General features: G+C 35.8%; 1 protein-coding gene across 3 annotated transcripts in view; it reads right to left on the bottom strand.

Annotated features, from left to right (window-relative positions):
- Nucleotides 1–24663, bottom strand: part of LOC117020586 (cytochrome b5 reductase 4) — a 71563-nt gene that overhangs the window by 39556 nt on the left and 7344 nt on the right. For all 3 annotated transcript variants that reach the window (XM_033103178.1, XM_033103176.1, XM_033103177.1), the window contains exons 3-4: nt 11175–11275; nt 6971–7052 (exon numbers count right to left, since the gene is read on the bottom strand). In XM_033103178.1, the coding sequence (XP_032959069.1) occupies nt 6971–7052; nt 11175–11275 (183 nt within the window). The remainder of the gene's footprint in view (nt 1–6970; nt 7053–11174; nt 11276–24663) is intronic.

Raw genomic sequence — 24663 nt, 5'->3', positions numbered from 1 at the left:
AAAATCCAGGATTAAAAAGTTTTAAAAGTACCAGAGTACATACATACTTACTCCTGGTCAGTTCCCCCCCACCCCATTATTCATTTAATCTTAGCATAAACTGCATTTTCAGAAGTTTACATTTCTCTCTATGTAGGTGATACTTGTCATTTTTGATTCACTTCTCCAACTTATCGGCTAGTTTCCATTCTTGTCCTTCTCCCAGAGGGATTAATCACTTCTTATTTGGAATCACCTGCACACGAATACACACATGTTCAAAAATCATCTTTCTCTGAAAACAAGACACACACTAACCTAAACCAAACATTGGTCAGTCACACCCAAACAGCAGGACACATTTCCTGCTCATGTTTGTATCTGACCCCTGACCAGGGACTTCTCATCCTCCATTTTTAATGACCTTTCCCTTCTATCTATCTGGTAGGCATCACTCAAACAGATCCTATAGCAGCAAAAGCAAATTTAGGCTACCCGACTGAGATAGCTAACTTGCTCATCCAGTCAAGTCCACTTCATCCTGACATCCTGCCCCTTCCTCCCCACTAGTAACTGTCTTGCTTCTGGTAAGGATACCAGTTAGCCTCTGAGCCTGTGTTTTCCCCCCGCACTTGAGTTCTGAATTGTCCCCATTTTATCAATGAGGAAACTGACTCTCCAGAAGCTAAACGTCCAAGCTGGCAGCTAGCTAGTTTTCTTGTCTACATACCTGCTTCACACCCATGTGCCACCAATGCCATTATTTTTAAGAATACAAAACTAATTTATACATGAGGGTTTCTCCACTTCAGGACTATTAACATTCTGGGCTGGAGAATTCTTTGTTGTGGGAACCTACCCAGTGCACTGAGGGGTACTTAGCAGCCTCCCTCACCTCTCCTCTACCCACTAGAAGGCCAGCAGAATTTAGCTTAGTTCTGGCAACGAAAATGTCTCCAGACATTGCCAAATGTCCCCTGGGAAAAATAATCAACCATGGTTAAAAACCACGGCATATGCCAAAGGAAAATAAATTATGCAAAAGTAATGTGGTATCCTAGATGGGATCCTGAAAAGGTATTGTGTAAAAGTAAGAATATTTAAATAATGTATGGACTTCCAGTTAGCCAATAATATTGTATCAATATTATCCCATTATTTATAACAAATGTACCATGGGAAAATGGCATATAGGACTCATGGTAGCCACAAAGCAAAAACCTGCAGCAGATTCACAAAAGATAAATGTACTGAAGTGAGCTATTAAAATAATAGGGGAAAATGAGTGTGGGATTTATGGGACCTCTTTATCTTAATTCTTTGGCACATCTAAAACTGCTCTTAAAAATAAAGTTTATTTTTTTTATTTAAAAAAAAAGTGAGTAACTTTGATGAGGTGATTCTTTCTCTTACAAAAGAAAGCACGCAGGATTAAAGTGGTGGCTTCTCCACTTAAGTAACGATAGCCTTCAGTGAGGTGTGTGAGTCTACAAGCCTCAGGATCCTCACTTTTAAATTGAGGGCGCCAGGACAGCTGTAAATCCCTCTTCCACCTCTAACTATTCTACTGATCTATGGTTCTACGTGATTTATAGTCATTAACTGCTTGAGAGAGTAGGCGTGAAAACTAAAAACGTAAAGTATTAGAAATAGTGATAAAGAAACGAGAAATTAAGACGAAACATTACTGAGAGTGCATTATGCCACTGGAAAATATGACATATAAAAAATATGACCTAGGTTAAATTTTTTAAAGTACATTTATGGTCTAGAATAGCACTGTCCAAAAGAAATACAATGTAAGCCACAAGTACAATTTCTTATTTTCTAATAACTACGTTAGCAAAGTAAAAAGAAACACATTAATTTTAATAAATCTGAATTTAACATAGCATATCCAGATTATGACAATATGTAATCAATATAAAAATTATGCAATATTTTATTCTTTTTTCATACTATGTCTAAAAATGCAATGTATATTTTATACTTGTAGCACATCTCAATTTGGACTAGGCACATTTCCAGTGCTCAATAGCCACGTGTGGCTACTGGCTACCATGACAGAAAAAGACTAGAAAAAGGGCAAAGAATAAGAACACTTCATCTTTGCCATAGAATGAAGTGCTCCATGTAACTAACATTTTAGTTCCATGTAACTAACAGCAACTAACACTTCTCTTTTCAAACCTTCTCCTTTTATTCAATATTCTCTTTTTAAAGCTTCTCCTTTTATTCATTATTGATATCCTTCTAAAGCACGATACAAACCATAATTCTTTTTAAACAAAGGATTATAAAAATCATACTGATTCTTTATTTGATAAAGATTCACTAGTATTGTTTTACATTCAGTACATTCAGTCAGCTTTGCTGATTTCTTCCTAGCTATACAGGCATTTCACCACTGTTACACTGGAAACCACAAGATAAATTGAAAACTGTCCTCCCAAAACTGCTCAACTGTGGGATGCCCACAAAATGCCAACTCTGGATCCCCATGCACTGGTGCCGGGCAGGTCACCCCCACCTACAAGATGGTATCAGGGATCCAGTATTGAAAGAAGCCTACATGTAAGATTCAGTATATCTACTGTCCAGACCCTGCGTATCTTCATGTCAGCAACAATCTCTACCTACTACTCCCACTTCATCTGTTTTCATCCTCTGGTCCCATCTCATATGGAAATTCTAACTGTAGAGTAAACACATGCCCAGGTTTGTCAGAATCACAGTTTACCCCCTATTAGCATAATTACTAATAGAACCCTTTCATTCTCAAAACTGCCCCAGTGTGGACAATTACACGGTTACCCCATCTACCGCATTTCCCCAAAAATAAGACCTAATCGAACTATCAGCTCTAATGCGTCTTTCGGAGCAAAAATTAATTATTATTTTACTATAATATAAGACCAGGTCTTATATGATATGATATAATATAATATAATATAATATAACATAACATAATATAACCAGGTCTTATATTAATTTTTGCTCCAAAAGATGCATTAGAACTGACTGTCCTGTGAGGTCTTGTTTTCGGGGAAATATGGTAATAGTCTCTCTCCATAAGTCTCAGGCCAGCAGAGTTCAATGATCAATCCCTGCTATGGATCAAAGGTATAGCCATACTGTTAAAACAACACTTCACCTTAATTATCAGGGGCATTCCTTATTTCTCACACTTTAAATCCTTTTTATTAGTTTCTTTGTCCCTTTTATATGCTCTATTCATTCTGGCTAGCCTGGAGTTCAGACTGTATCCTGCTAGATTTTAAGTCTCTACACTTACAAAAACCTGATGACCCATTTCCTTGCAATCAAGGCTTTTTTAATTTGTAAAATTCTTGTCTTTGCTTCCTAATGCCTTACAAGTTACCGCGTATCACTACCTGCTACTGGCCTCATCCTAGCAAAACACTTTTAATCCACAAAGGCTTTCTAGTGGAACGCAGATTCACAACTCCACTGTCACGTGTTCTGTCAAAAATAATACTTTATTTTTCACAGAAACAGAACCACCTGTTGTGGTAGAACAAATTATTACATGCTGGTTTATACCTGACAGTTGTGAGGATACAGAAAGGAACAGCAAATGCAAGGAGCCTCAGTCCTGTGGTAGCGGAGGGGTGAAGCGAAGGACCACAGCAGCAACCACTCTCCTCCGCCACCATCTGCTGCTGCTCATACAACAGGTGGTGAGCAAACATTATTTAATCCTCACAATGACATTAGGATGTTTCATTCTTAAACCCCATTTTACTGCTAAGGTAAAAAGACTCAGATCTGTTAACTGATGCAGAACATAACAGCTTTTGAGTGGCAGAGAGGAGGTTTGAAGCCAAGTCAGTCTCTATGAAACTGCTTTTTCTACAGATCATGCTGCCTCACTCATCAGTATCAGGGCTAGAGACAGTGTTCAAAAGGAAGCTTTTAATTTGTGAATACGTAGTATCTCAGAGTCCATATCTCACTCTGGGTTAAAAATGTGCTTGCACTCCCCTGAACCAGATGAAGAGAAGCACTACTCATTACAGTTTAGTTCTTTACAATTAGGATTTAGTTAGAAATCCTCAGTTTCCTCAACCTTTCTGATTTTGGTTTCATGGATTGTTTTTTTTTTGGGGGGGAGGGGGTTGTTTTGTTTTGTTTTTCCGTCCTTGCTACCTTTATTTTATCCTTATTACTGAATGATTTTAGGTTGTCAGTCAGCATTTTCATGATACTGTTCTATTGTTTTCTGGGTTCTATTTTGTTCTAGCAAATTAACTGTAACAGCTAGTAAATTATACTAGCTGTCAATTTACTAATCACTGGTTTGTTAGTAAATTTGTCTCTTTCTCTGGCTGTTTTTCATCTCTTCTCATTGTCTTTGGTGTTCTGAAATTTTACGACAGCATCTGTGTGGATTTTTTCTTTATTTATCTTGCTTGGGATTTGCTGAACTTGCTGGGTTTGAGGATTTGTGACTTGTCAATTCTGGAAAATTCTTAGCCATTATCCCTTCAGATGTTGCTTCTTCTTCATTCTCACTACTTCCTTCTAGAAATGATTACAAGTGTTAGATCTAATTACTCTATCCTCCATGTCTATTGTGTATTTTCTTATCCTTTTGTTTCTTGTACCACATTGTGTGTAATTTCTGCTGCTCCATCTTGCAGTTCACTGAACTCTTCTACTATGTCTAAACTCTTTGACTATTCATGCTATGTACTTTTTAATTTCACCAGCTCTATTTTTCATTTCTAGAAGTTCTGGTTTTTTTTCCAATTCCACGAAATTATTTTTAGCAGTCTCATTTTTCACTCATGTTACAATTCATTCTTATTTTCCTAGACATTCACACATAATTATTTTTATTCTGTATATGAATAATGAAGTCCCAGGGGTAAAATTCTGCTCGTTTCTGCTGACTTGTTTCCTCATGTGTTGTCTAATATTTTATTGTGCACGAATAATTGATGTGCACAGGTTTGAATTTTGAGGGTTTTAGGTTAAAACCATTAAAAATTTGTATATACATCTGCCAAGCAACCTGCGAAACCAGTAAGGAAAGATGATTTTATTTCTGGGTTTGAGGTGTCTGAGACCACATAGGTGGTAGATATTTAAATTCCCAACTCTTATGTAGGATGGGGTATGGTTACGAAATCTCAAGAGGAAATTCACTTTCCTCTCCCCCATCACCTCATAAACAAGGTCAAGGCATACAAGATACCCTGACATTCCCTTTGTTGCTGGACAGATTTTCTTCAAGCCTTCCCATTTCACTGATCACACAGACTGTCAAGAGTCCAAGCCATGGCACTGATCTCAGTTCTAACTCCCTGTCTTTACAGACTCAAGATCTGGTCTTCTATCCTCTGTGTGACTATTAAAACTCTTGTGTGGTTCTAAGCATGTATCTCGATTAAGTGCTAGAAACAGAGGCTTCAGAGCTAGCTTACCATTCTGGACTGCTGCTTCTAACTACCCTTCTTTTGGACATCAGGGGATTTCCTTGTGAACTAATCTGCTCATTTTAGATGGTATTTTGTTGTATTTGGTGAAGCATTCTGAGGATTATCTGTCTTTCATTTCTGAGGAGGAAGGAAAAATCCTTTTATTAATTTCATATTCCTATGCAACAGAAACCTAAGGAGCATAGCATATTTTCTGATTACCCTGAATGTTATTACAGAAGAACACAAAACCTTTAGTAACAGATTGTATAAATAAGATATATTCAAAATGAGGTAAAATTAGTCGTTTAAAATATTTTACTTAAGATCATATCTCCCGGTGGCAGTGAATCAGTGAATTTAGGACCCAATTCAGAGAAGAAAGGGATTGGCTTACAAAAGTAAACAGTATGGAAGAATTTCCAGACACTAAAGTTCAAACTAGTTTCCTTTTGGTTTATACACATATTGCTTATTAGTTTTGTAGCAATAGGAAGAAAAATAAATAATATTCTGACTGTGCAAGGAACTTTATACTCATGTCAATTAATTCTTAGCTCTGTGAATCACTGCACAGGTTTAAAAAATGGTGGCTCAGAGACAGAAACTGGCCCAAAAATCGCAGAGCAAATAGGTCATGGAACTTGGAACTAGGGTTCAAATCCAGGTATGCTTGTTCTACTTCCATCCAGCTGATGGAGGCTTCTGGTAACAAGGCTTGGAGTTACCAAACTCTCTGCACTAAATAAGTAGTAGAAGACTCAGGTTGTACAAGTCAATTTATTCCTAATTTGGGTATCAAAGTCAGGAGTTATTAAAAAAAAAAAAAAGACTACATTCCTTCCACAGTAAAGGATTAATAAGTAAAGTATTTCTATTACTCTTACTGCGTATCTGAAGTTTCCAAAGGGGTACTCTTCTGAAAGGAGCTTAGGAGGTAAAGAGAAGATCTCCAACAGCATGCAGATTGTAGAGCCACAGGGTAGAAGGTTAAGGGGAAACAATAGGTTGCATTTTATAAGTAGTTTAAAAATCAGAAAACGTGTTCTCCATGGTAATGAAGCAAGGAATGGAAAGTTTAAAGCAAATGGTAGATATAGCTGGGAGAAAAATTCTCACTGTATGACTTTTTATATTTTATCATTTTTGAGTCATGTGAATATATTGCATATTCAAAAAATTAAATTCTAAAAAACGAGTCTACATTTCAACTCTAAGTGCTCTAGCTAATCTAAACAGCAGAACAAAAGACTAATGAAAACTAAATAAAGTTCTTTCACTCCCATAATGCTTATTCCTCACAATATGAACTTCCTCTCAAAACATGTCAAAAATTTAAGGTAAAATCATTGTTCCATTCATTCAATAAAGTCATTGTTTTATTCTAAAGAAGAACTAAAGTAAAACCTTTACAGTGGCTAGAGTAGGAGGCCAGTGAAAATGAGAACAATATAGTGATTTACTGAAATCTATGTGTTGAAATCCAAGTTTAAAAAGAGTACTTGTGTGTCACACATCAATGCCAGTTTAGCTCTGGCACCACTTACCTTTAGGAATAGCAGGTTTAACGGCCATTTTGCCAACCAGGCATTCTTTCAGCATGGATTCATAATTGACCCAACGATGAACCTGGTATGGGATATAAATGACAGAAAAGCAACATGACTAACTCCATGAGAGGCTCTAATTTTACTCTGAACAAAACTAATCATTTTTTACAGTGCTCTGAAAAATGAAGAAGCAGATTCAATTAGCCAACAAGGGAGCGACGAAAAGGAAGCTTATATAGGGATTGTTAAGAACAACATTCCCAAAGTGTTGTTTACAGACTCTGGAGGTTCCTGACACCTTTTCAGATATCCACAAGATCTCCATCAGTTCCATAATATACTAAAATTTATTTGCCTTTTTCACTGTGTTGATATTTGCACTGATGTCGAAAAAGCAATGGTGGGTAAAACTGCTTGCATGTTAGCACAAATTAAGGCAGTGGTTTCAATCATTGTATTTTTCATCAGATCCATGAGGGAGTGGGAGTGGGGATTTGGTTTCATTTAAGAATATCCTTATGAAGTAGAAAATATTAATTTTCTTCAATCTCAACCCTTGAGCACAGGTCTTCTTTATATTCTGTGTGACAAATTGGGAAGTTTTTGAAAACACTTCTGCAATTGTTTGATTTGCAAACTGAACTGTGTTTTTTTTTTCCCTTGAAAGTTTGGTTTATGCTTAAAAGAAAAAAGAATGACCTATAAACAAGCTGGTCATTCAGATTTGAGTACCTGATAGATATTTTTTTGAAAAGAACAAAGTGAGATTGTCATTTCAAAAAAACAACTGAGAGTTATTTGTTGCCAGACTTGCTCGTGGGAATTAAATGTAAACAACCTTTCTGAAGGGCACTCTCTCAATATACATTAAAAGCCTTGAAATATACAGCTCTTTCCCTCAGTAATTCAGAAATTTACCTGAGAAAATATTTGTATACCTGCAAATATACAGGTACCAGGATACTCATCACAGCATTATTTATATTAGCAAAATATTAGAAACAACCTAAATGTCTAACTGTAAATTGAATAATATATTATTCAATAAAATATTATATAATCACTAAAATAATCAGGTCAAATAATTCTGATGTGAGAATTTTATGTGTGTTCTTAAGCAAATAACTACACATTAAAATAGAAAATATATTAAAAAGTGTATGTAATTATAGTAAATGGACACTGATTTATTAATACAAATTGAAATTTCATTTGCCAAATATTTACAGAGTATCCATTAATGTGCAAAGCATCTCTGGGGCTGTGGAATTGGGTAAAATGTTAACAGATAGATGAAGAAGAAAAATATTCAAGGAGGAAAAGGTTTGTCAAACATGGAACTGGTGATTTGCTCAAAGCACTTCAGTTTGTCAAAGCAACATGCATGTTGAGAATATTTATCTTGATACAGTCTTTTTAGGGCCTCAAATAATGACTTTCAATTTATCCTACTGTCAATGATGAGCCTGAGAGTTGTAGAGCAAGGTGCTAAGGTGACTGTCTTTAAGAATACAGTAGTCCCCATGAGATGTAAAGTACAGTATAGGGAATACAGCCAATGGTATTATAACAGCTATGCACGGTGTTAGAGGGGTAGTAGACTTGAGGGGGTTATCACTTTGTGAGGGGTGTAAATGCCTAATCACTATGTTGTTTTGTACACCTGAAATTAATAATAAAATTAAATTAAAAAAAATACAGTATTCCCCACTTATCTGCAGGGGATAAGTGCCAGGAACCCTAGTGGATGCCTGAAATCACAGAGACTACAGAACCCTATATAAACTATGTTTTTTCCATACATACATACATACTTCTGATAAAGTTTAATTTATACATTAGGCACAGTGAGAAATTAGGAACAATAACTACACAAAATAGAACAATGATAACAATAAGCTATAATAAAACTTATGTGATTATTGTCTCTTTTTCTCTCAAAATAGCTTATCGTACTGTACTCACCTTTCCACTTAAATGAAGCACTTCGTGGCTTTTTGGCATATTCAAATGGCCAGCATCACTACTCTTGTGCTTTGGGGTCATTGTTGAGTAAAATAAGGGTGACTCTGACACAAGCTCTGTGATACCACAACAGTCAGTCTGATAACCCAGACCCCTACTAAGCGACAGGCAGGAAACATATAAGCATGGTGATACGCTGGATGATTTCACATCCTGGGCTTGATGAAGTGGGACAGCCCAAGATTTCATCACGCTACTCAGAAGAACACACAATTTAAGACATGTTTATTTCTGGAATTGTCCATTTAATAATTTTGGAACATGTTTGATCATGGGAAACAAACCATGGAAAGTGAAAGAACGAAAGAGGGACTATTGTATTAATCTAGCTGTCATGTTATCTTAAGTTGGTACTGAAGGTAAAAACATCAGGACAGTATTCAAACAGAGCTAGGGAAGGTAGTGATGAATTGATCTAAGGCAGTGAGAAGAGAGAAAAAGGTGTAACATTTAAAGACAGCATCATTGGATTTACCCAGTGCTTGGATATGTGGCAATGAGAGAAGCCAAAGGTTACCCAAGTGGCTTCAAGTGCCCATTACTAGAAACAGGAAACGGAGGGGAACAAAAAGGGAAGATGAGTTGATATTATTTGAGGGCACACTGAGTTGGAGTGCCATCAGGTTATCAAACTGTCCATCAGGCATTTGGAAATAAGAGGTCAGGAGTGGGATCAAAACTAGAGCTAGAAATTTGACAATAAAGAGATTACTTAATATTCTTTGTACAACTCAAATACTAGGCATGAACAAATTCTTTAATATGTAAAGATACAAGAACCTTTACCACAGTTTCTAGGATATAAAGTTGTTTACTTCTGTGGTAAGTAAGTCATAAATAAACATCATTGGTCTCACTAAAGCCAAGGGGAATGCAGCAATATGGTAACTAAAGTATTGTTTAAACTTGTAAAAAACAACAATACAGCAGTTCTTGTGACTTCCCTTGTGACAACCTTTTTAAAATAAGGTCCATATAACCTCACAACACTGAAAAATATAAAGTGAACTAGATTTTATGGGAAATTCTTCTTGTGGAAGAGTATATACAGCACCAAGAGGTTATAGGGCAAATACAAAAGTGTGGCAGACCAGTTTTCAGGCAAATATTCCCAAACTTTTCTATTTGGCTTGCTTTTCTAAATAATAACCAATACCAAATTACAATGGGAATTTGCCCTAAATCAGCAATAAGAACCTTCCAAGGATAACGCTTTCATGACAAATGGTCAAACATGACTTTTCTCCAACCCAGGAAGACCATTAATAGTAAATGGAATTCTGTCATTTAAGCAGATGCATCTAAGTACATTTAAGTATAAAACAAATTATATTTCTAGTAACGTAGTGAAAAATATAAATCCTAAAATACATGATAGATAAGGTAGGAGGAACAGAAATCAAAATTACATTTGTTAAGAAGACAACGCTAAAAATAAATAACCCAATCTGATTCAGGTATCTCAACTGGTAAAAACCCAGTACATGTTTAGTTATCAAGTAAAATACAAAATAAAGCATATGTGAGACAAGGGAAAATTTCTATTCTCCTCAAGATTGTTGTTTCAAAATAACAACTCTGCCAATGGATAGTAATTAACATATTCTATGCGACTTTTAAATAGAGTAAGAACTAATGTTTGTTTCTAGTGAGTATAAGGGGAAAAGTGACTTATTTAAATATGTCTACTCATACATACTGAATCTCTGCCAGCACTCCAGGAAAAATAAGTTTTCTATTCATTACTCACCTAACTTTCTACATGATATGCAGACTTAATGTAGCAAGACTCGCTGATTACATAACAATCCCCAAACTGGAAAAGACCAAGAGCAAAGAAGCTTAATGACTTGTTCTTTCCTCTAATCACCACTGCCTCCCATAAGTTAATCATCATCATTATCAAAATTGATCAAAACTGAGTCAACAACTGCTAGCAGAGGAGGCAGCAAGCAATTAAGCGTAGACTCCTAGACACAGATTTGAAACCATCTCTAAAATTTTAGTAAAATAATTCAAAGGCAAATTGAATGAACAGTTGTTACTTATGAGCATCTTCCCACACTTCAAAATTCAAGCCAACACATCTGAAATGCATGCAACTATTTTCCTTTTTTCTACAACCGTCACACTGCTGCATCTAACAGTGTGTAACAGATGACTTTCAGCATCTTACCTGATCAAAGAGGTCAGTACCATCGGATCCTGCTGCTCTCATTAGTTCGTCTTCTCCACCAGGATGATACTCCATATACGGGCTGACGTTATAAACAAACCCTATAGCAAAGCAAGGAGATATAATTTCCTAAATGAACTTCTTAAAAAATGTACAAACTAGAAATACAAGTTCCAGTAAATTTTTCCAAATACATCCTATTTGTTATGTTGAAGTATTAAGAATATAAAGGGTCTGAGATTTCAGCACACACGCAAGCTAACAAGTTAGCCTGCCAGGATCAGGGGTCTCGGAAGAAAACATGAGACTCCTAAGTCAGAGACAAAGGACAGCTTAGTACTCACACCAGTAGCAGCGGCTGGAATATCAGCATGTGCATCAGTTCCCTGCAGCCCAATTCCCACAGAGCTTTTTGAAAAGGGCCGGATAACACCTGTACACTCAATGTGCTGCATGACAGGACAGAAACTCGGCATTTAGGAAACTCAAATCTTTTATAATGGGCAGTGAGGACACCTGCGCTTTGTTCAAGGGAGACATTATCTTTATTATACTGACCAGTAAGCAAACCTGTCCTTTGCTCTAGAAGGAGACGTTAGCTCTATTGTCCAAGGTTGTTCACTGTACAAATATCCCTGAAAAAATTATCCAGAACAAAAACAGTGTGCAGGTAGACGGAAGACTATAGAGAACTGCCTCCCAACACAAGAAAATATTAAAACACTGTATGTCATTTTTAAAAGGTCCCTCTCCCCAATAAATTAAAAAAAAAAAAAAAAGTTCCCTCTCCCTTTCCCTCTCGTAGTATTTCTATTCCGTCATCGTCTACCACACTGCTAGAAGAATCTGATGAAAAAGAACTGAGTTCTCATCCATGGGTCTGATTATCTCAGCAAAAGCTGATCAATCGTACCTGGGCCACTTAGGTATACTCAGTGAAAGCAAGCGCAAGTCTTTTCTTGAAGTTGCCCAAGCAACAAAGATTATTGTTTAGATCTTAATAATCATTTTATCTTCCCAAGAAATATATTCACATATTTAACTATTACTTTTTTAAGAAAAAGGAATAGGGAATGACAAAGAGAGCCTTGGTAAATGAAGAGCCTTCCCAAGGAAGTGAGTTTCGTTTTAATCCTTTACATGAAAACTAGGTAATAGGACAAATCCAGTCCTAAAGACACCTCAAGAGTGCAATGGAAAGAACTGTTTTGCTTATACCCAGGACTATCTCTCTTTATGTGATGACTCCCATGAATTTAAATAACCTAAGATAACTTAAAATGTTCATCCTATATAATAATCTTAGAAGGAAAGAAAAAATTGGATTTCAGACCCAAGAAAGTACTGCAGTTTTTCCACCAACTTAATTTTAGAAAATAACCAACCAGTCAGTATTTCTTTATAAAATTGCTCAAAGGCAATTTAGGCAACAAAAAGAATTCACAAAATCTTTCAGCAGTTCTCTACGTCTGAAAAAAAACACACAAAAAACCAAAACTGGTGGAGTCTCTTTCTTTCTCCTTCCCATACACCTTCCCCACCAAATTTAGAAAGAATTTACTTATTGTTTAATGCTCTAAAATCCACAGACCACAAATATCAGAGGTAATGACTAGGATCAAAATTATTCCCAATCGTCTTTTTAAAAGAAAACCCCCTTCCAAACAAAAGAATTCCAAACTTTCTCTGCAACCAAACCTCGACTAGAGCTCTAGTCTCTCAAGAACATGAAATCTATAACATGCTCATCTAAACTTCTGTGATGGAAATTCATGCAGTTCAGCAACCAGCAGAAAAATAAACAGGTAGCTTTAACAGCTATCAATGATTAGCATATAAAGCCTGAAATGTTCCACACGTATTCTCTGCTTCCTCTCAACCCTTTAGATTAACTGGTATCCTCTCTTAATCTCCCTTTCCTTTCTGATAAGACTAGGATCACTGTGGACCTAAAGAACTTCCATCCTTTTCAGATGGACAAAACAAGGAATACTTACAAAATCCCTCACTAGGAGGAATTAGGACTGTTAGTGTCTCAGCCTAAGAAATGTTAGATCCACCCACCACATTTAGAAGTGTTAATGATTTGCTGATGAGACTTAAACCCAGCCCCCAAACACAACTTGTGCATTTCCTCTGGTCCAGTGGCTCTTTCTTCCCTTCTCTTCCTCCTGCTTATCTCCTCCCTTTTTTCCTTTTCAAAAACATTTCCTAACAACTAAAACTTGAACTTCTGAATGTGGCAGAAGAAAACAAATGCACAGAACCTAACTTTATGCTTTTTCTTCATGCTTTATTGTATTCTATTTATACTACATCTGGCTTTTAGACAGCAATCTCTCATGTACAAGCTTTTCACTTCCTATGAGTTCTTACCACACCACCTGGTTTTTAGAAACTAATTTTGCAACTCTCTAAATATTGCAATGACATAATTAACTTCTTCCTATAGCTAAAATGGCTCAGGTGTGGTAGATCTGCACAACTGATTGTCCATTAAATATAAATAAATAGTATTTATGGATCCACAGATACAATGTCAATTTGATGCTAGGCTATTAATAAATTTTGCAAAACCTAAGTCCTAATAATGACACTAAGAACAAAAACAGGCAAGAATAAATTTATGAAACATCAATCATTTTAGACCATTCATATGGGTGACCTTCAGAGGCTGAGGGGGATTCAGGGAGTCTGTCTGTCTGTCTATCTATCTACCTATGTATCTCTTCCTTTATGCTGATACTTTGTTTTGTTTTGTATTTTAAACTCTAACCAGGAGTAGATACAAGAAAAGGATTGACAGAGTGCTGTTAAGAAGAGCAACTTAGTTTCAGTATACACACACACACACACACACACACACACACAATCATAATGTTGTCAATTATATATATCTCAAGTATATATTGTCAAGTACAAGGGAATAAATACTTTAATGTTTAAATACATCATGTTTAAATGCCCTAGCAATATTCAGGGGCGCATTTTATAGCTGATTCATCCTGGCAGAGCTGCAGTGCAAATGAAAGCACACATTCAGAACAGCTACACTGATATCTCTTTAGGCAATGTACTGGGTCGTGGTTGTTCTAGTATTTCCACTAAATTATCTCTTTTGTGTTGTATGTCTGGAACTCTGAGCTGTCAAATCTGTTCTCAGAATAAAAATTACCCACTTTAAAATGACCACTTAATGCTTTGTATTGTCAGATACTAATACTGCCAATTCAATCACAGAATGATAAGAGTCCGAAGCCTGGGAGAACTCCAAAGGCAATTTCTAGTCAGGTCTCTCGTTCAGTACAGGATGCATCTCTACAGGATCTACAGACAGACTGTCATCCAGCATCGGCTTGAACAGTACCAGTGTCTAGGAGCTCACTGCTTGTTTCAAAGCTTAGTTCAAGGATTAAAATACCTGAAAATGTTGCTGTTTTACACAGAAAAAACTCTTTTCCACCTTAGCAAATGCTGCCTCTAGTTTTTCATGTGTACTTTTTATATTTGTTGTAATTTAAATCCCAACTGCTACTGATAAAAGACCACAGGCATCTTACAATAAAATATTTAAGTTTGTGTGTAAAAATTTTAAAAACCTATACCAAAACGTTTAAAAGAAAAGAAAAATAACACCAATTGCCTAACCCCGCTAACAGTGTTACTGCAATTGAGGATTAAATGTAGTCTGAACTTCCTAGAAGCCAAGGCCAAGAGACACTAGTAACAGTGGTCTCATTATCTGATCTTAAAAAGTATTAAAAAGGAAACAAACAAAAGAAAAAGAGACTCATTAGTTCTTTAAAAGGCAGAAACTCCTTTCGAGTTTTTGTTACTGATAATGGGAAGAATCGTGGGTCCCTATATAGGGGCCACTGACCATAACAGATGTTACAATTTAACAATATGCAGAAACATTCTTTAGGTAGCATTTCTCCCATCCCCCAGCCCTAGGTAACCACTAATGTACTTTCTGCCTCTTTAGACTTACACATTTGGGGTATTTCATATAAATGGAATTAAACAACATGTGGTCTTTTGAGTCTGCCTTCTTTCACTTAGTATAATATTTTCAAGGTTCATCCACGTTGGTGCATGTGTCAGCACTTCATTTCTTTTTATGGCTGCATAATATTCCATGTACGGATATGCCCTATTTTGTTTTTTCACTCATCAGTTCATGGACATTTAGGTTGTGTCCACCTTTTGGCTATTATAAATACTGCTGCTATGAACATTCATGCACATGATTTTGTGTGGACAGACATTTTTATTTCTTTTGAATATATACCTAGGAGTGAATTTGTTGGGTCATATAGCAATTTATGCTTAACTTTTTGAGGAACTGCCAGACTATAGCAGCAATGTGTGAAGGTTCCAGTTTCAGAGCTCATTTTTAGTCCAACTCCCCCTTGAGAGGAAACATCTTTTTCCACCCACAGAACCTGAATCATACCACATATCTCAGATAACTGAACTCACAACTGGATTGCAGCATGCTCCAATTTATTCTGAACCCCCAGCTCTACATGAGACAGTACAATGTAAGACTTAAGTGACGTTGTGTACCTATTCATCTATCTCCCACAATTGTGGAGAGGCTCCCACAAATTTTCAAGTTAGGTAACCATACATTGGAACCCTAACAGCCCACCAATCAGGAATGAACTGCATGTCCATGGTTCAGACCACAAACTCACTAATAATTTTTCATTTTTTCTTTGCCCTATTTTGTAAGTCAAAGTCTCACAGTATGATCCAGGCGTTCCTGAGAGAGCTCAAGTCTTTTTGGGTGGTCCAAGACCAAAACTTTTTCATAGTAATAGTAAGATGCTATCTGCTTTTTAAAAAATCTCATTCTTTCACGAGTGTGTAAGATTAAATGAAGAAGGTGACATGAGAATACGGTTGTCATCTATTAAGCCTTACATTAAAAATATCTGCCAAAATTTAAAACAATGCCATTTTTCTCACTATTTTTTGTTTTGGAAAATGTAGCTATTTTTCATAAAAATATGTATTATATATGATAACATACAGTAAGTGTATGTTTTACTTTTAAATTAATTTAAAAATATTCTTTAAATTTCTTAAAGCTAATTTTTGAAAGGTAAACATCAATAGACCCATCATAAACAAATGCTCTTTGGGGCCTTGAATAATTTTTAAAAGAGTAAAGAGATCTTAAAACCAAAAAAGTTTGAAAACTCCTGCTATAAATAAAAGCAGTACTTTTGTAAGTTGATTTAAAAATAATTTTTGTTTTAAGATTTAACTCCAAAGTCCCACATTATATTCATTCAACAAAGATTTATTTAATGCCTACCATGTATGTGCCAAGCATTACGGCACTATACTGCAGTTTTCCTCTTTATTTCATTAATCACCACTGTTCATTTTGTTGGCTGAAAAATCAATGAAGGAAAAAGGTATGTTCACATAATAATAAAAGAATGGCATATTTCATTGTATTCAAATGCACAGATCCATTTTTGCAAGTACTGTGACTACTTTGCCATCTTGTGTTCAGTGAAGAAATTGCACATTATTTTCATCATTTTATGTCTACTGATGTTTATCTGGTTCTAATAACTGCTGAGACCGGTTGTTAAAATATACAACAATGATTGTACATTTTAATTCTTTCAATTCTATTAATGTTTGCTTCATATATTTTGAAACTTTATCAGGTATAAACAGTCTTCCTAATGAACTGAACCTTTTAACATTATGAAATATCTCTTATTCTCTAGTAAGATTCTTTGTCTGGTAACATTTTTTTTTTTATCTGACATTAATATAGTCCAACCTCTTTACACTTTATTTAGATAGTGAACTTCTTTCTACACATTTACTTTCAACTTATCTGTGTCGTTAAAGTGTATCTCTCATAGACATCACGATCGGTATTGATACACACACAATCTCAGTTAGAATGACTGGTCCATTTACACTTAATACTGATGTGGCTGAATTTAGAGCTACCATTTTATTAGCCTCCCTCCCCAGCCCCAAGTTTTCTTTCCCATCCTCCACCCCACAAATTCTCTATTTGTGTCTCTGTTCCTCTGTTTCCTTAACTTCTTTTGGATTAACCAAATATTTTTTTTAGAATTTTATTTTATCTATTGGCTTTTTAGCTGAACCTCTTTGCATTATCTCCTAAGTGACTGTTCTAGGGATTACAATATATACCCTTAACTTTAACCAGTTTACTTGAGTTAATATTGTACCTTTTCACATGTAGTATAAGAACCATTTACCACTCTCCATTCCCTATACTTTATGTAACCCCACAGTACAATGTTACAATTTTTGCTTTAAACAGTCATTAAAAAAAAAGAAAAAATTTATTAAATGTATTGGGGTGACACTGGTTAATAAAATTATAGACATTTCAAGTGTACAATTCTACAATACATCATCTACTGTGTTTCCCTGAAAATAAGACCTAGCCAGACAATCAGCTCTAATGCGTCTTCTGAAGCAAAAATTAATATGAGACCCGGTCTTATATTATAGTAAAATAAGTAAAATATAGTAAAATATAGTAAAATAAGTAAAATATTATAGTAAAATAAGACCGGGTCTTATATTAATTTTTGCTCCAGAAGACGCATTAGAGCTGATTGTCTGGCTAGGTCTTATTTTTGGGGAAACACGGTATATATCACATTGGGTGTTCACCACCCAGAGTCAGTTCCCCTTCCATCACCACATGTTTGACCCCCCTTTACTCTCTTCTACCACACCCTCCTCCTTTACCCTCTGGTAACCACTAAACTATTATCTGTGTCTGTGAGTTTTTGATTGCATAAAGAAGATGTGGTACATATACACAATGGAATATTACTCGGCCATAGAAGAGATGAAATAGTGCCATTTGCAACAACATGGATGGATCTTGAGATCATCATGCTAAGAGAAATATGTCAGACAGTAAAAGTCAAGAACCATATGATTTCACTCATATGTGGGATACAAAACTGAAAGCAACAAAAGAACAAAACAAACAAAAGTCATGTCTTTTTTAAAAAGATAAAAGGGAAAAAGAGTAATCTTATTTCTGTACTCACATATTTACCATTTCCTAACGGTACCTATCTGGTTAGTATCCACCTGGTTGGTATCATTACCCTTCAATCTGATGAACTTCCTTTAGAACTTGTACAGTAGGTTGCTTGATACTAAATTCTTAGTTTTTGTTAACCTGAAAAAGTCTTTATTCATCTTCATCCTTAAAGAATTCTGTATCATTAAGGATACAGAACTCTAGTTTCTGTCTGCTTTTCATTGCTCACCAGTGTTTTTAGACAGTTTATTTAAAAATACGTTATCCTGAGTTTATATAGTTGGCATTTGCTGGAGTGTCAGTCCAATCAGCTATAACCAAAAGTAGAACCTTGCATATTATTTTAGAAAAACTAGGGAATAATACCTTCATAACTGCAATGGAAACAGATGGAAAAGAAATTAATAAAAGATAAATAGATTCTGTAATGATTTAAAGTAAATGTGGCCTTGGTATGTAAGAATAGTAACTAGACTGTAGGCTTGTGAGGTGTTGAATAGTAGAGTATTTTAGGACTTTGGGATTAAAAGCATTCATTTGTCTCTCACATTCCTGAAAAGTTTCTAAAATGACTGTAAAAAAATAAATAAGACATAAAACCACAGAGACACAGAAATCGTAAGAGAAGATGGCAGCAATAAAGTTTTGGAAGACTGAAAGCCAACAGATAAGCAATTAAATACTTAGCAGAATGAAGAAAGGTGAAATAAAGCCTATGTGCAAGTTGCAGGGTAACCTGTACAAGAGCCAGTATGTGTAACAGAACCCCTCTTCCCTAATATATAGGAATCAGAGATTCCAGGTAGTTCTGAAAGTTAGGGTGCAGGAGGGTCTCAACTCAACACAAGTAGAAGTATGACCCTTAAATCCCTTCCCCCATCCCACACAACCAAATAACAAACCCCTTCCCAACCCTGTAAGAAGTATAGATTTACCTTTAAAGGGTATGAACCAGAGAGATATTACATTTAGGGACACAGACACGTTAGTGGGTAAGGGGTTTAAACTATAAATGAGAAGTAAAAGTCTACATATCAAAACACTAAAATCCACCTCTGACCATTCATCTGATCAGCCTCCTTTCCGGAAATGGCCCCCAGAACATTTACTTGCAGATGACTAGAGATTCCAGCCCAAGAGAAAAGACTTACATATAGTAGGTTGAGGACCCCTGCCAGGGCTATCAGTCAATTCATAAAAACAGTTTGCCCACAAACATGAAATTTACATTCAGCTTTCTGGTCCATCACTCTTACAACGAAAGAACAGACATTTGAGGAAAGCCTTAAAATGTAAAATTAGTATCTAAGTAACTCATTAAATTGTCAAGCTGTGGTGCACAGTTAAAAAAAATAAAAAGAAAATAAATGAGACCGGCACTACTTCACAGAAATTAGAAAGGAGCCAGGCAGCAACTGTCCTGAATACAACTTAGAGTTTCTAATGCACTGAACAACTTCGATGATGCCAGTTCAATTTACAAAAGAGCTAAAAGAATCTGGTCTGAATGCCTCAGTTTGCACAGGAAAATTTAAATAGAATGTGATAAAGCACTTCAGAAGGTTAACTGGGCATAGATATCAAAGATCATCTTATGACATTATTAGTATTAGGAAAAACAGCCCTGACATTTAACTAAAAGGAAATTGACCAGTAAAAGCATTAAAAATTAACGAACATTCTGAGCAATCAGTTACTGCATGTTCCCCTCCAGATTGTAAATTACAGAAGAGCAGGGGCCATTTTTGCGTTGTATTTCCACGTTCCGCCCCAGAACCTGGTACAGTACATGACACATAGTAGACCCTCAAGAAATACTGATTAAATAAATGAGTGAAGATGGAAAAAAAGTTAAAATCTGTGTTTTCTATGAATGACAACTACAAAGTCACCAAAAAAGCAAAACCTGTATTTCATTCAATTACTAAAAATAAAAACTGTCTCAGAAGGATATCCTGTCTGATTGTTAATTAGCAATGTTAATTAGCACAAGAGAAGAGCTACAAGTAACAGGCACCCCATGATAATTTCTTAATGAATGAATTGTAAATGCATATGTAACATGGCACTCAAAGTAATAACACACAAATGCTTAGCCAGGATTAAATCTAGAGTTGAATATAGAGTTGACAGAAGGTCGTACAGATAGTTTAATAGTTGCAGCATAAAAGCTTAGAACCAGGCTGCGTCGGTGAAACAGCAGCTGGGATCGCATTAGCTCTGTGTTCGGTAAATCACTTGCCTGTCTGTGGTAGGAACTGTTTTCCCTCCCAGCATCCACTCCCCTTCCAGCAACAGCATCACCTTCTCTTCAGGGAGCCTCACCCTCCGCAGCTCTCAGACACGTGTGCTTCAGTTGGGCCCTAACCAGGCTACAGGAGGAAGCTTGTGACCTAGGTTTAAGTGATTCAATACACCATTTCCCCCTAAATAGAATTACTGTTACAACAATGTGAACATGATCAAAACTGTGCCAATCAGAGCCAATTCCAAGACTTTTACATTAGCTATTAGGGAACAAAATAGAAACTGAAAATAAGAAGGTGGAGAGTTACTGGGATCATCTTGCTGCTGTATAGAGTTAGTCCTAAAATGAAGCAATCCCAGGAGGGAAACTAAAAGTGGGAAAGGGGACGTGATCTGAACCTCTGCATCAATCCTCCCCCAAAATCAGCTCTACCTGTAACTTTTTAGTCAACTTTTGTTTTCTACTTAAACTAGGTAAGACTAGAGTTTCTGCCAAGTACATCCATGAGTCCCCACTGATACACTTTCTTAATTTCAGTTTCCTCGTTTGGAAAATAAGGATTTTCTAAGCTTCATTATCTTCGTCTGTGAAGTAGAATCCCGACCTCATAGGTTTACTGTGAAAATTAAACACTTGGCACTAAGCACCGATCTGACACTTCATCAACCTGCTAAGATAATTTAAAAACAGAAAACACTCCTTATAAAGAATATTGAGCTATACATGAGGTTTCAATTAAAAAAACTGAAAATTGTATGACTGAGTACTAAGTTCAAGTGAGCAAAATTCTCTGGTGAAAAGATAATGGCAACAGCTAAAACAAAATGAGGGTAAAAAATCACAACATCGAATTTGCCACTACCAAGTAATTCAGACATTCACCAGGAATATAATGAGAATTATTGCAAAATATCCCCATACATATATTGATGCCAGTGCTGGAGGAATAAAAGTTTTAAAATAGCCATCTCCCTAAAAACGGTAAGACTAGAAATCAACGAAACATAAAATAGACAAGCAACAGAAAAAATCAGAAACCAAAGTTAATTAAACTGGTAAACCTCTATTAAGACTGATTAATGAAAAAAAGAGGGAAACCAAAAATTAGCAGTATCAGGAATAAAAAGGGACATATCACTATAGAACCTACAGACATTAAAAAGGTAATAAGAGAATGCTGTAAACAACTTTATACCAATATGGTCAATAACCGAGATGAAATTAACAAACTCACTAAAAAACAACTCAGAAAAACCGACACAAGAACAAATTTGAATAACCCTGTATCCTTCTTAAAAACTGAATTCGTAATCCAAATCTTTCCTACAAAGAAAATTTCAAAATGTTGGCTGAACCAGAAAAAATACCTGAGAGTTAGATGAGGCCCTGAGACCACAGTTTTTTCCTCTATTGGATTTTTAGTGAATGGAAGAGAGAGAGGAAGGATTTAAAAAAATAAAAGAAGAGACTGAACGACAATTAAGCTGATCAAGACAGTAAAAGGGAAAGAAAGCAAAGTCTTGGATGTCAGTAGGACAGAACTAACAAAATCAGAGACTAGACCAGGGGTGTCCAAACTTTTTTCCACGTTTTTCACCAAGGGCCATATGCGGTAAAACACACAAACAGCCGGGCCACTCACTCGAGGTGAAGTACGTATTGCCTCACCTGGTTTATTTAAGTAAACTAAATATATTTTTGGAATTTGCTGCAGGCCAATAAAAAATGGATTGCGGGCCGCAGTTGGCCTGCGGGCCGCAGTTTGGACACCCCTGGACTAAACTATTTGCATCAATGGTGTAGAAGAGGCAACCTGAAAAATCTGTGGATTAGATTAGAAACGGATGAGTAAAGGGAAATATACCCCTAAAAAGAGTTTGGTTTGTATACCTAAACAAGCAAGTGACAGCAGAAGAGAGCTGTTCAAAAATCTTCTGTCAAGAAAAAAGTAATGAGGATAGTACACAAAAAAGAAGATCTACAGAGTAGTTGAACTAACTGAAATAACAATAGACTATCGTTTTGACACATTCTGTATTGCTGTGATAATACATTCTATTATAAAACAGTTCCAAATTTGACAAACTGTATTGAGAAGAAAATTTTCAGACCGAAAAAGTTACTCTGCTGGAAACAATACTGCAGTTTTTCAAAACAGAATTGAAGCAGGGAGCTAAGAAAAACTAGAGAAAAGAACTTACTAGGGGAAAAATCAATTCTCTTCTTGCTGGGTTTGAAACTAACCAAAAAAGTATAAAACTTACTTTATTATTAGTGCAGTATACATAAAAGAGCCTAAAGAAAAACAGTCAGTTCTTGTTCCTTTCAGCAGTTAGGATCTATAAACGCACTGCAAATACCAATCAGTGAGTACTGACAACCTTTGCTCTTAGGGGAAAATACAGTTAGCTTCCTGCAAGCCTCTGGTCATGACATTTTGTGAACCAATCACTACAAAATCTTGTTTAATGTGTGTTTCTGTTTAAAGACACTTTATTCAATATGCATTGTTGATTCATGAACACTGAACTCACAGCACCATAACTCATGCCAACAAAGCTCATCTAACATGGGGTTTTCTCCATAACGCGTATTACAGCCTTCTTAGGACAGCACTGCAACACTATGCTTGGGCGCCATTTTAAACAGCAAAATCACCAACAGACAGTATAAAATGAGAAAAACATGGCACCAAATAGAATGCAAAAAAGACATTTCTTTACAGTATGAACGCTGAATCAAGACGACAGCGCATCACCTTATTCCATCTCAGCTAGGAACAGGCAACACTGCACTGTACATACCTGCAAATGACAATGAAAGTGCTGTGAGTATGGCTTTGGGGATTACGAATAAACTTTAGTGAGTAGACAAATTTGCAAATTCGGAATCCACGAATAATGACGATCAACTGTATTCGCAAAAGCTTAACACTACCATCGAGTACATTTTAAAAAGGTTTACTGTAAATGAACATAGAAATCCAGGAAGTTGTAATACAAATATAATAGGGCTACATGCTACATCTTAGAATCAATTTGCTGTATTTTTTAAAAAGTGTTATGAAACATGAAAGTCAGTTTTTTAGGAGTCACAGCAGACCTCTTTATTAGTATATGACAATCAGCATTAGGAAAAATCAAAGCATGTTTATTTCTAAGCTATAAATGAAATCCATTAAATCCCATTTGGAGAACTCAATCCACTCAATTTTTAACAATAGGGCCACCAATCTATTGACTGTAATCAGCTACTCCTAAATACCATTTATTCAAATGGCCTGTTGGTCAGACCCCACTTCTCTTCACCCTCATTCAGATGAAAGACTGCACCATGCTGCCAAATAATGATTTCAGGACTTAACACATCCTTACCCACACTGACTACATACTACAATAGAATACACAGAAATACGGCAGAAAAAACCAAAGTCTGATCTAGAACTCTCACAGATGAGGGATTTAGATGTTTGCTCAAAGCTTCACGTGTTTGTAAATCACCTTCAGTTCTTGAGAGAGGGAGAAACAGAAATAAGGGAGAAAACCACAAAAGCATGAATTAATGGTAAATTCAACCAAGTTTTTGAAAAAGAAATATCTCCCCACCCATTCCCTTAATGTTACAATTAACTTTGCATTAAAGGAATTATGCATACATAGTTGACAGAAAATGGGGAAAATTAAGTGAACAAATTAGTAACTCCATGTCACCTGCCTTAGAGATTATACCAGGCTGGTGCCCACATTTTACAGTTTATACATTTTATAGTCAGCTGCCAGCCAAGTGCTCTTTTAAAATCATTATTTTTAGGAATATAATCCAACTCAGCACACCTGAACATGAAGTAGAAATATTGCTATATACTTAAAAAAAAGAAAATAGTCCCCAAAATATTAGCTGCAAGAACCCACACCAAAGTGTGTATTTTCTAAGATTTCTTGAAGGGAACTCTTGCATCTCCCTCAATCCAACCAGCTAAATTTTGACCTGATCTACATATGGCGCAATTGTTAGAAAATGAAGAAGTTAATACTTAATATATATATATATATATATATATATATATATATATATATGTGTGTGTGTGCACACACACGATACCATGATACCATGCTTCCCTGTCATATAGCTTTGATGAAAACTTGGGTCCAAACATTATCTGTTACCTT

Source organism: Rhinolophus ferrumequinum, chromosome 3 (genome assembly GCF_004115265.2).
Source record: "Rhinolophus ferrumequinum isolate MPI-CBG mRhiFer1 chromosome 3, mRhiFer1_v1.p, whole genome shotgun sequence".
Lineage (NCBI taxonomy): Eukaryota > Metazoa > Chordata > Mammalia > Chiroptera > Rhinolophidae > Rhinolophus > Rhinolophus ferrumequinum.
The sequence above is the reverse complement of the archived record's forward strand: the minus strand, read 5'-3'. Positions and strand labels throughout refer to the sequence as shown.